This window comes from Hemicordylus capensis, chromosome 2 (genome assembly GCF_027244095.1).
Source record: "Hemicordylus capensis ecotype Gifberg chromosome 2, rHemCap1.1.pri, whole genome shotgun sequence".
Taxonomy (NCBI): Eukaryota; Metazoa; Chordata; class Lepidosauria; order Squamata; family Cordylidae; genus Hemicordylus; species Hemicordylus capensis.
Window position 1 is genome coordinate 220,243,311 of NC_069658.1, and position 12,975 is coordinate 220,256,285.

At 47.3% G+C, this 12,975-nt stretch overlaps 1 protein-coding gene across 4 annotated transcripts in view; it reads right to left on the bottom strand.

Moving 5' to 3' along the window:
• Nucleotides 1–5,595: 5,595 nt before the first annotated feature.
• The window catches only part of LOC128347156 (acidic leucine-rich nuclear phosphoprotein 32 family member B-like), a 30,008-nt gene continuing 22,628 nt past the window's right edge, over nucleotides 5,596–12,975 (bottom strand). For 2 of the 4 annotated variants that reach the window (XM_053301354.1, XM_053301357.1), the window contains exons 5-7: nucleotides 10,483–10,592; nucleotides 9,163–9,220; nucleotides 5,596–7,942 (exon numbers count right to left, since the gene is read on the bottom strand). In XM_053301354.1, coding sequence (XP_053157329.1) covers nucleotides 7,854–7,942; nucleotides 9,163–9,220; nucleotides 10,483–10,592 — 257 coding nt within the window. In that variant the 3' untranslated portion in view covers nucleotides 5,596–7,853. The remainder of the gene's footprint in view (nucleotides 7,943–9,162; nucleotides 9,221–10,482; nucleotides 10,593–12,975) is intronic. The other 2 variants (XM_053301356.1, XM_053301355.1) reach the window with 2 other exon arrangements.

A 12,975-nucleotide genomic window follows, 5' to 3' on the forward strand; every position in this document is an offset into this window, starting at 1 on the left:
TTGTATGTTATTTGAGATCAAAGGCCTAGTTTCCCTACCTAAGTCGGCAAGATGCTAGTTAGGCCAGTGTTGCTGGCTGTAACAACCAGCACCAAAACACATCCTACAGTCTCCTCTTACTAGCTTCATCTTGCCTCAGTTATTTGTCAGCTCTGCACTGCTCGTCAAACTTCCTTTATCAACTTATCTCTTGAGTTCCTCTTTTCCGGTCCATTGTCTATCCCCACTTCACCCGTCATCCAAGTTCCTCAGCTCTTAGCTTGCCTAAATCTCTTTTTCAGCCCTCAACCTGACCCACAAAGCTACTGTCCTTTGGGTTTGAGAACGATTTAAATCCCAGCCAAACTAACCACTTCCCCTTCCAACAAAGAAACAGAACTGCAATCATTCAAGACAGTTCTGTCCCCTGAGCCTCCATAAATCATCTCAGCCACAGGATGTGGTGACAGCCAACAACCTGGATGGCTTTAAGAGGGGTTTGGATGACTTCATGGAGGAGAGGTCTATCAACGGTTACTAGTCGGAGGGCTGTGGGCCATCTCCAGCCTCAAGGGCAGGATGGCTCTGAGTACCAGTTGCAGGGGAGTAATGGCAGGAGAGAGGGCACGCCCTCAACTCCTGTCTGTGGCTTCCAGCAGCATCTGGTGGGCCACTGTGTGAAACAGGATGCTGGACTAGATGGGCCTTCTTGGGCCGGATCCAGCAGGGCTGTTCTTATGTTCTTAAATGCAATAGACAAGTGTGGGGAGTTATTGAATCCAATGCCTACTGGAAGATCCATAATTTCCATGTAACTCAATTAGATATCAACTATTCCTTTTGTGGAAGGATGTAGAGAATTTTGATTCTTATTTTGGATCAATAACTTTTCTGCACTTAGCCTTCTTTACAATCAGGGACTGCTGAGGTGTGGTGGGAGAAAAGAGTGATTGAAAACAGCTGAAGAGAAAGGCAAGCACTGTTAGCCTTCCGTAGAGCCACCCTGTGGCCTGAAAATTCCTTCCTTTGTGAAATCATCTTTCTGGTATGATTTTCTCAGACTAGGAAGCAATGTTTTCTTATCTCTCAGATTCTTCTTGAGGAACCCCAATAAATTTGAGGTCTCCCAAACTAATCTGAAAACCACTGCCTAAAGCTGAATCCACCCACACAGCAAACTTAGCCCAGCCAAGCTGTTCTATTTCAAGCCATGGAGTGCTCCAAGATTGGAAACTGGCACATTCATACACTCCCCTGCTAAAGGTGCATAGAACTCCCTGCTCTTTGAGTCAAATTTGGGGGACAATTAGCCACAGACTGATTTCCTACTCTCTTCACCTTATAAATGCCGGTATAAGGTGGACAGTTAAATACTTCAACAGCGCCATCTTGTGGCCACTGAAAAGACTGCAGCAGTCCATCCCTTGGGTCAACCATTTAAGGCTTCTCTTGGTTAGGACGGCGTTGATCAAGGGGCCATTTTGAGGACAAGGTAGCCTCATCACCAACAAAGCCCCAGACAGTTCTTCTAGGTGACCAGTTCTCAAACTTGGGTCCCCAGCTGTTGGACTACAATTCCCATCATGCTTCAGCAGCCATTGAAGCTGGGGATGATGTTGAATAAAAACTCCCATCATCCCCAGCTCCAATGGCTGAAGCATGATGGGAATTGTAGTCCAACCGCAGCTGGAGACCAAAGTTGGAGAACCCCTAGACTAGGCCATTTTAGTTTTGCTCAAGTTATTTGCCTGCAGCCCCAAGTGGCTTCCCAGCCTCTTAGAAGAGGAAAAATGGTTAGTCCTCCTCAGGTGCCTGGCTTTAGTCAGGACTGTACCATGATTGGAGTCCCTGCCTAGGACCTTATGAATGACTCCAAGGCAAATACTCTCAGGGTTTCTTAACCTTGGGGCCCCAGATGTTGTTGGACTATAACTCCCAGAATCCCCAGACATCACCTTTGTGGCTGGGGATTCTGGGAGTTGTAGTCCAACAACATCTGGGGCCCCAAGGTTAAGAAAGCCTGCTTGTGACAGTGGTTCCCATCCCAGTGTCCTGCAGTTGTTGCTGAACTACAACTCCCATCATCCCCAGCCACAATTGTAGCTGGGCGTGATGGGAGTTGTAGTCTAGCAACATCTGGAGGACTACAGGTAGGGAACCACTGCTCTATGGTTTTTCAGACTTATGGTTTTAAAAGCCCAGTGCTCAATGGGTTAAGTCATCTCTGCCCAGCCCTCCCCCCCCCCGCCACGGACCCCTGTCAAGAGTTTGATTAAATCCAGGCCAACTTTTAATGGATTGAAGGATTAAGATCAGAGTTTAAACCTTTTTGAAATGGAGAGGAATACAGATTTGGTAATTTAAGCAAGCTAAACATGCAGTCCAGGACAGAGGCATCTTTTTGTCAATAGACTTGGCCAGAGGAGGTCAGCATCCCTCTCCAAGAAACTTGCAATCCTTGGATTCCTCAAAACTCACAGACTTACGAGTTTGTGTCTACAGGAAGCGGCAACCTCAAGGGAGGGAGGTGTGTGTGTGTGTGTGTGTGTGTGTGTGTGTGTGTGTGTGAGAGAGAGAGAGAGAGAGAGAGAGAGAGAGAGAAGAGAGAGAGAAACGGGTTCTCTGTCTTGACAGGCAGCACCAGAAAAAACGGTGTGCACACAAAGTGCATTTATGGGAGGGCAAGCCATGTCCCTCTTAAACAGAAGGGGACAGGTGGAGGGGCAAGCTACTCGTCTGAGGGAGCACTTGCGTGCAGACACAGACCCTGTAGCGCCCCCCTTGGAGCCCTAGATGTTGTTGGACTCTAACTCCCAAGGGCCTTCTTCGGTTGGGACGGGGTGGTGTGGCAGGGACTGGAGCAAAGCGCTCTCAGAATGTAGCGAGTCGTCATGAACAAAAGACAGAATTACACGGATTGAAAAGAGAGCTTCAGTAGCATGCTGTTGGCTTTGTGCCAGGACCGCTGCTCTTTCAAAGACTGCCTGTCTGGGTACCGGCCTACTCCCCCTCTGCTCAGCAGGTATAAATAGATGTAAGGAAAGGAGCATAGCTCAAGGGGCAGAGCATCTGCTTTGCCTGCAGAAGGTCCCGGGTTCGGTCCCTGGCAGCATCTCTAGGTAGGCCTGGGAAAGACCCCTCTGAAATCCTGGAGAGCCACTGCCGGTCAGAGCAGACATCACTGAGCTAGATGGACCAAGATAGCTTCCAGTGTAACCTATGTAAAAATGCCTACGTTTGTAGTCCTCCTTCACAGAGCCACTTCCAGACCTTTCAGCCTGAAGGTTGGAGTTCCAAATTGCCTGGGCCGGTTCAGCTGCCCCCTCTGTATCCTCTGGGCAATGCGCACATGATGTGCCTCATGCTATCATGGGGCTGTGGGACTATGCAGTGGGTAGAAAGGGGAGTCATGCACTCAGACACTCCTAAGAACGGCCCTGCTGGATCAGGCCCAAGGAGGCCCATCTAGTCCAGCATCCTGTTTCCCACAGTGGCCTACCAGATGCCTCTGGGGAGCCCACAGGCAAGAGGTATGTGCATGCCCTCTCTCCTGCTGTTACTCCCCTGCAACTGGTATTATTATTATTACTTGTATATCCTGCTCTTCCTCCCAGGAGCCCAGAGCGGTGTACTACATACTTAAGTTTCTCTTTCACAACAACCCTGTGAAGTAGGCTAGGCTGAGAGAGACGTGACTGGCCCAGAGTCACCCAGCTAGTATTATGGCTGAATGGGGATTTGAACTCGGGTCTTCCCGGTCCTAGTCCAGCACTCTAACCACCATACCACACTGACTCTCCACCATACTGGTACCACCACGCTGAGTACTCAGAGGCATCCTGCCTTTGAGGCTGGAGGTGGCCTATAGCCCTTTGGCTAGTAGCCGTTGATAGACCTCTCCTCCGTGAAGTGATCCAAACCCCTCTTAAAGCCATCCAGGTTGTTGGCTGTCACCACATCTTGTGGCAGAGAATTCCACAAGTGGATTATGCGTTGTGTGAAAAAGTACCTCCGTTTGTTGGTCCTAGATTCCTAGCAATCAATTTCATGGAGTGACCCCTGGTTCTAGTGTGATGTGAGAGGGAGAAGAATTTCTCTCTTTGAACTTTCTCCACACCATGCATGATTTTATAGACCTCTATCATGTCTCCCCACAGTCGTCTTTTTTCTAAACAGGCACAGGTATTGTAGCCTTGTCTTATAAGAAAGGTGCTCCAGGCCCCTTTTCCAGTTCTACACTGTCCTTAAGTTATGGTGGCCAGAACTGTACAGAGAACAGTACGCAGTACTCCAAATGTGGCTACACCATAGATTTGTATTAGGGCATCATATTAGCAGTTTTATTTTCAGTCCCCTTCCTAATGAGCCATAGCATGGAATTGGCCTTTTCCGCAGCTGCCGCACACTGAGTTGACACTTTCAATGAGCCTTCCACCACAACCTCAAGCTCTCTCCTGGTCAGTCACTGACAGCTCAGATCCCATCAGCATATATGTGAACTTGGGGTTTTGTCCCCGCCTCCCATGCATCATTTCCCACTTGCTTACATTGAATTGCATCTGCCATTTTGTCACCCACTCCCCCAGGTTGGAGAGATCCTTTTGGAGCTCCTCAGAGTCTGCTTTGGATTTCATTACCCGAAATAGTTTAGTGTCATCTGCAAATTTGGCCACTTCGCTGCTTACCCCAATTTCTAGATCATTTATGAACAAAAAGCACTGGTCTCAGTACAGATCGCTGGGGGACCCCACTTCTTCCTTCCTTCCATTACAAACATTTATTCCTACCCTGTTTCCTGTCCCTCAACCCGTTACCAATCCACACATGTAACTGTCCTCTTATCCAATGTATGCTAAGTTTACTCAAGAACCTTTGATGGGGAACTTTGTCAAAAACCTTTTGGAAGTCCAAGTATGCCAACTGAATCACCTTAATCCACATACCTGCTGATACTCTCAAAAGAACTCCAAAAGATTAGTGAAGCAAGACTTGCCCTTGCAGAAGCCATGCTAGTTCTCTTTAAGCAGGGTCTGTCTTTTATACGTTTAACAGTTTTCTCCTTAAGGTAGAAGCCACTTTCCAGCAGTTTACCTGTCGCAGAAGTTAAGCTAATCGGCCTGTAGTTTCCTGGATCCCTTTTTGAAATTGCAGTCCTTGAGCACAGAGCTGGATTGTAGAAACAAGTTACATAGTTTTGCTAGGAACCATTTCACATTTGGGTTCCCTAAGAAGTCTTGGGTGGATGCCATGCAAGAGTTCAGTGCAATCTGGCACAGAATACCAGTTGCAAAGGAATAATGAGCCATTTTGGAAGGGCAGTATAGAAATTTAAATAATAGCAGAAGTACTGCCTTCACAGCCTGCTCTGGAGCTTCCTGGAGGCCACACACTGTTGGAAACAATACACTGGGTTAGATGTACATCAGAGATTCCTTGATGCACATAAAAGGAGGTACCAGCTGGGATTCCTAGACACCGTGCAAGTGTGGGTTCAAGAAACTAGAAGTGACCTTTGCTTTTCAATTCTATCTTATCTGTTCCCAAGCTTACCACACTCAAAAGCTCCAAAAGGCTCTAACATCCAAGACAGCAGGTAAACATCAACCTATGGCACAATTAGTTTTTAAAAACTGAGGTTTTTATTAAAAGTTTTATCCAAATTTCTTAACAAAAAGGAGATATAAAAGGACAAAAAAACAAAAACAAAAACCAATAACCCAAAAACAAAAACAAAAAACCACCCCTGAACAGGGGAAAAAAAAATTTCTGGGACTAGTTTTGACCAAATGAATACCTCACTTTCAGCTAGGGCTAATATATAAAACTCAAGCACTGTCTGCCAAGAGGGAGGAGATGTCACAGGGAAGAAGGTTTTAAACCACCATGTTGATCTTCTGAATTGTCCATTAGCCTGCCTTTTGCAAGAACGAGGCCTGGAGAGTCTTCTGCCCAAGAAGGAAAAGGAACATCCAAACCCTCTGAAGTCAGACTTGATTTTGCACAGCTTGCCTTGCTTGTGTGCCAGTTTGTTACAACCTGCCCCCAATAATCTGAATACAAACCTATAATAGTTATGGTCCTCACTTCCTCCTCCCCAGAAGGAACCTGGGAGAGGGATTTAAAAAAAAAAAAAATCAATTCTCAAATTTACAATTTGCTTTCTGAGACGGCCTGCCAGTCAGTTTTAGTCCAAATTTGCAGTGTGGACACCTCTAAGGCAGGGCTGCTCAACTTCAGCACTCCTGCAGATGTTGGCCTACAACTCCCATAATCCATGGCTATGGGACACTGGCTAAGGATTATGGGAGTTGTAGTCTAAAAACAGCTGGAGGGCCGAAGAGAAGACCATACCACTTCCAGCTGCAGATGGGGCACCCTTCTTGGATAAAATGAAAGATTCCCTGCAGGTAGAAAAGGAGCACAGCAGCTAGAACATGTGCTCTAGAACTTCTGGATGTGCTAGGTTTTTGGCAGTTTTCAAAGCCCACAGGGGATCAGAATGTGCCACCTGTCATCAGAAGTGGCAAAACCCCCACTCTAAAATGGTTCTGCATATTATACTCCAGGGTTAAGTGTAAGGGATAGGGATCATGCAATTGACCCTTGAATTCTTAAATGCACCAACACACTCATTGCTAGAAAGTTAGGAACACCCCATACCCCTTCTGTTCTCTGCACCCACTCCATGCCACCACCCCTTGGTGGGGGCCGGGGGTGGGTGGGTTGTAAAAAGCAAGTAGACAGAACCCTCTGGGGAATTTCCAAACATACACAAGAAATATTGGGGGTACAGTAAGAGAGGCTATGGGCCAAACAGATTCAGGAAAGGGGGAGTCAGGGTTCAGGACATAGCAGAGCAGCTCCGAATGTTGCAAGACTGGCACACAGGGCGAATGTAAGATTAACAGGAGCCTTTTTCTGCAGTGAGAGTGGGAGCGAGCCCCCCCCGCCCCCATTTCAACAAGCCTTTCTTCAAAGAACCTGCCCCCTAGTGGACACACGGGAGAGCACCCTGAACCTTGGACTGCTGGAGTGACACAAGGCGTTATTTCAACAGCAACTCACTACTTTCAAGGAGACCACCACTTGAAGGCTCTTTAGAAGTGCCGCCCACTTTCTGAACAGGGAGTCTGAGGCAGCATTCCCCCCCGCCCCCCGATAGCCAAGGACTAGCAAGCTAGAGAGCCTAGCCTACAAGGGACTTTAAAAAAAAATGTTGCAAAGCTGTTTAAGTCTTCAGGGAGGCTGGGAGACCAACTGATCCACAATCCTTAAGAGCCACAACACCCCACCCTCAGAAGAATCCATAGCTGACCCACGGCCATTCCGACGGTTGGATTTTCAGAAGTTGCATGCCCCAAGTTCCATCCTGGAGTTCCGCAGCTGTCTTGGGACGGTGATCCAAAGATGTCATCGGGTTGGTTGCGGTAGAACCTTCTGGTGTGTGCCCCCCCCCCATTAGTGGCAGAACAGTGAAAAAGTGATCCTGACCGTAATAAACCCCAAAGACTAAGGTCTGGGGAGGGAGGCGGAGAAATCACTGTGGTGGGGTCATCGTACACAGCAACGGAGTAAGAAAACTTTTTGGTCACGAAATACCAGAGATGGGGAGTGAGTGGGCCACGCGAGACGTGAGCATTTCGTGCACGGGGCAAACGACATCTCCTGAAACGTCTACCGTATTTCTACATCTTAAAAAAATATACTGTGGTGTTGCAGCCATACAAAGGGGTGCGGTCTGGGAAGCAATTGAGGATTCAGGAGTGGGGGTGGGTGGGAATTTGTTACAGTCTCACATGGGACACAACAGTGGAGGCCAAGGCCAGAAAAGTCACAGTCCGCAAAATGGATTGGCTGACGAGGAGGAGGACCAGTCAGTCGTCTTCCTCGTCGTCCTCTTCATCGGGGTCTTCCTCCCCCTCATCCTCGTGTTCTCGTTTCCGCTTCTCGCCTTGCGGGAGGTCTGTGGGGAAGGGAGCAAAAAGGAGTCAGAAGGCACACTCTGGAACAGGGGTTCTCCAGTCGTTGACTACAACTCCCATAATCCCCAGCCAAAGGCCATTGCAGCCGGGACTGATGGGAGTTGTAGTCAACAGCATCTGGGAGTCCTTGTTACACAGGAACAGCCCTGCCGGATCAGGCCCAAGAAGGCCTCTCTAGTCCAGCATCCTGTTTCCCACAGTGGTCCACCAGATGCCTCTGAGAAGCCCACAGGCAAGAGGGGAGGGCAGGCCCCCTCTCCTGCGGTTGTTCCCCTGCAACTGGGACTGAGAGGAACATCACAAGGAACACTGACCACTATGTGCCACTTTTTCCTCCCCAAAAGATTCACTTGCTCATTCAAACACCACCTTTCAAATTCAAAAACAAGTCTCAAAAAATGGCTCATTTTTCAGTTTTAAAAAGTTGCCCTGCCATCCCCATTTCGGAAGCCACAAAGCACAAGGGCACCTTTGGACCTTAAAAAGCTGGACGCAACTCCCAACGATGGGTCCCGCTACCCTTCTGGGCGCTGAATGTTTCAACTCTTTACCATAGCTGGCTGTAATCCTTACAGCCAACCCTGTAAGGTGGGCTGGTATTTATCCTCAATTGCCAACAGGGTTGCGAGTTTGTGGCTTGCCTGCATCCACCTAGGGTTCACAGCAGAGGCACGATTCAGACAGAGGACTTTCCCATTCCTAATCCAGCCTTTGCCGTGACACAAAACCACCAGACTTCAGAGTGGGAAAGGACCCTTGGAGGTCTTCTAGTCCAACCCCCTGCTCAGTGCAGGAATCTGCTGCAGCTTCCCTGACAGGTGGCCGTCCAGCCTCTCTTAGAAAACCTCCAGCAAAGGAGAGGCCACCACTGCATGAGGCAGGCTGTTCCACCGTCCAACAGCTCTTGCAGTCAGGTAATACTTCCTAACACCTAGCCTAAATCTGCTTCCTTAAAATGTCAACCTTTATGTTGAATAGGCAGAGAACTAGCCTGCTTTTTCTATGCGACAACCCTTCCAATATTTGAAGACAACTATCTTGTCCGCTCCCCTGTCCCTTAGTCCCCGAACTCTCCAAATGCAAAGGGTTATTTCTCACCAAATGTGCAGGAAAGGTCTTCCAGATTATATATCCTTTTCATGGAGAGTGCATGGCTTTCCCCCCATCCCATATTGCAGAGTAAAAAAGGACCAACACTTACCCTCCTCACCTTCGTCATCGTCGTCTTCTTCTCCATCCTCATCATCTTCCTCCTCCTCCTAAAGTCAAGATAAGATTAATGTTTAAGATCTCCCACTCTCACCTGCCTCAACTCCCTCGAGTTGTTTTGATAGTCCTGGGCCTATCTTGACCCCCTTGTGGAGATGCAGGTCGAAAAGCTAAATAAAAGCTATCAACAACCTTCATCTAAAGCCCTTGTTTAAAATAAGAGGGGACGAGAGTGGGGACTGGGGAGAAATAACTCCCATCAAGTGGCAGGGAGTTCCCCAGGTCAACTATGTACAAGAGAGCTGACTTTGTTCTGGAAGCTGGGAATCAAAATGCACCATTTTGTTTAATGGAAACTCCCCTGTTCAGTTGCAGTTAAAAGGAGCTCTGGAACCCAGGCTGGGATAGACCAGGGAGAGCTCAGAGCTGCTCCTCATAAGAGTAGGCAATTCTGAGCTAAACAGACACCACAGATGGCAGGTTTATAGAAGCTGCATGCAGTTGTGACGGGACACGTTCCTTGTGGAGGTGGAGCTGGTGGGCCATTTGCTCCCAAATTAAAGAGGAACCTGAGAAAAGCCATTTTGTGCGAGACCCTGTTTCTGCCTAGAACAGCACATGCCATGCACTCTGTGAGGGGCCTTCACTTCTTCCCTCCCAGTCAAAACAACTGGATCACAAGCACTTTACTTTTTTGTTTTGAACTGAGAGGAGGTAAAGTGAGAATGAAACTCTGTTGGGGCAGAAGGGAAAAATCTAAGAGTGGACACAGAAGTGGTTTGGAGCTACCTAGGATGGAAAAGTCAACTGCAAGTTTTTCTTTGGAAAGCCCAAAAGCAGCATGCCAAAAGAGCAGGGGTGGGTGGGGGGAGAGAACGTTGTAATTTTTAGCTTGCTTTTTGCATTTCATAGCACCTTTTGGTTTCTCCCTTTTTGTTATTGCTACTGCCCTGTGAAACTATAAACCAGTGATGATACATGCCTTGACCTTATGTCAATGTCTGATGCCTCTGAGTACAGAGGCAGGATGCCTCTGAGTACCAGTTGCAGGGGAGTAACAGCAGGAGAGAGGGCATGTCCTCAACTCCTGCCTGTGGCTTCCAGCGGCATCTGGTGGGCCACTGTGTGAAACAGGATGCTGGACTAGATAGGCCTTGGGCCTGATCCAGCAGGGCTGTTCTTATGTTCTTCAATGGGCAGAAGAGTTCACAAAGGCATTTGGGTTTGGAGAAGATGTCTACACTTGTGATGCGAAAAAGAAAAGAAAAGAAAAGAAAAGAAAAAAGAAAAAAGAGAAAGATCATCAGCTCACCTCTTCGTCAACCCCATCTTCCTCTTCTTCACCGTCCAGGTCTTCATCATCCTCTTCGTCATCTACAACATCCTCGTCCAGTTCTTCCTCATCATCATCTTCCTCGCCTTCTAGATAGGGGAGAGGTGGAAGGGAGGTTGAACACCCACCCACCATGAGAGAGTTGAGAAAGTGGATTTAGGGAGAGAGAAGAGTGATCTGGCAGGGATTCTACAGTTACGCAAGAATTGTGGGTAACCGAACTGCGCTATTAAAAGAGATACACTCTGGCAATACTTTTACTAACCAAAGCAACACTGTTTGAGCAGGAAACGTTATGCAGACTTATTGATTCAACTGCACGTTTGACGGTTCCTACAATCTAAAATGAAATGCAGGAAGAGTTATGCCAGCTTTAATCAAACAGACTAGAATTATGTAGGCCTCACAAACTTGCAACCACAGAGTTGGAAGTGACCTTGAAGATCTCCTGGTTCAACCGGTGCAGTGAGCAATCTCCCACAGCAGTATTTATTTGTGCTGCTCCAACTCTCATCTCCAGGCAGTTAATACAACATAAAAATTTAAAACTGCAACAAAGACCTTTTAAAATACTATTTTAGATACAAATCTTATTAAAGATTTGTTGGAGGTGCATCTTTTAAATCTCTTTTAAAAGTCAGAGTTAGCAATTAACATGAATCTGTGAGAAAGCTATGCAGGCTTCCAAGGGCCACGGAACTGCTGCCAACTCTCTTTCAAGCTTTATTCCACCACCATGAGGCCTAGAAACTTTATCAAATTTGTCGACCGCCCCAAACTTCCATCACTGGACGGTTAGTTTGCAATGTATGGGGGACCTAATTCTGATTGTCTTTGCAATTAATTGTGTCATTTTGGGCAGAAGCAAGGTTGCAGATCCTACAAGGGTTTTCCTGGGGTGGTGTTTGAACCCAAAGCAGGGCCAAACTGGTAATTTATTTTTATTTCTCTATGTAAGCCACTTTGGAAGCTTTTGTTGAAAAGCAGTATATAAATATTCATTGTAGTATTGGTAATGTCAGGCGAGGACTCAGCCCATGATACCACCAGCAAGCTCTGCTCAAAAGGAGGGAACGATAAAAGGAGAAACCAGCATGAAAATCTTTGCAACACCAAAATTAAGTTATAGGTGGCATCCAAGTCAGATGTGCTCACCGTCCCTTAGCAACAAGGGCCCAATTCTTGCCACAGAATCACCTCTTCACTGCCTTCATTTCTGCCCTACAAAAAACCTCACTAGTTTTTATCACTGAGGATCTCAAGATGGTGCAGTCCCCCCCGCTGCAATTTTGCCCTCACAACAACCCTGTGAGGCAGGCACAGTCAAGAGAGCAACTGCCCCCAAACTTCATCTTGATTCAAGGTTAACACTGCAGCCACTGTGTCCGTGCTGCTTATTGCAGTCACTGTGCAGCAGCAACCATTCGAAGATGCTATCACACTTCATTGTCGAAGAAGAACACAGGCAGGCATCTGCCCCAAGCAGCTTACAATCTCAGTGTAAACAGAGAGAAAGAAGCCAGGCATGGATGCAACAGCTAAAAGGAAGTTGCAGATTATCTGCCTTTAGAAGGCTAGAGTGCAGCCTCTCTGTGCTTTTGTCTTTGGGTGGGATGGGGGAACATAGGTTCTATTCATTCCCAACTCCCTCACATGGTCATGGCTGGATTTTTGCTGCTCCTCTTGAGGCATGCAATAAATTGGTATTGACAATTAAAATGCTAATTTATGGTGGTTGGTGTTTGTTTGTTTTTAAGTGACCAATGGACTGTTACCTGCCCTGAGGGTCCTTTGCAGACAGAAAGGTAGGGTAAAAATGCTTTTAAGGAAAAGGAAATGGGTTCAGCCAGGAATTTTACAGAAGAGGTGAGTTTTGAAGGTGGGGTCTGGAAGAGGAGAAGGGTTCCAAGTGGCAAGGGTTTACAAGTGTGAGTCCCCAAATTTATTCATTCAATTAATTTTTTTGCTTTTTTGCATTTATATCCCGCTCTTCCTCTGAGGAACCCAGAGCAGTGTACATGCTTATGTTTATCCTCACAACAACCCTGCAAGGTAGGATAGGACAAGAGATACTTGACTGGCCCAGAGTCACCCAGTGAGTATCATGGCTGAATGGGGATTTGAACTCGGGTCTTCCCGGTCCTAGTCCAACACTCTAACCTCTACACCATGCTGGACTACAACTCCTATCAACCCCATCCATTACTGATGATGGGAGTTGTAGCCCCAACATCTGGAGCCCTAAGCTCAAGAATCCCTGCTTGCTGGGAAGCAACTATAACTCCCTTAACACCAAACAGTGGATGATGGGAGCTGTAGTCCAACAACATCTGAAGACCCAAACCAGAAAACCCCTGCCTCATGGGAAGTGCTACAATATACACCAAATCCCCCACATTTGGACAGGGAGGTAGGAAAGACGGAGGACAGCAACCCCCAGAAGGAGATCAAGTAGTTCAGCTTCTCAGCAGC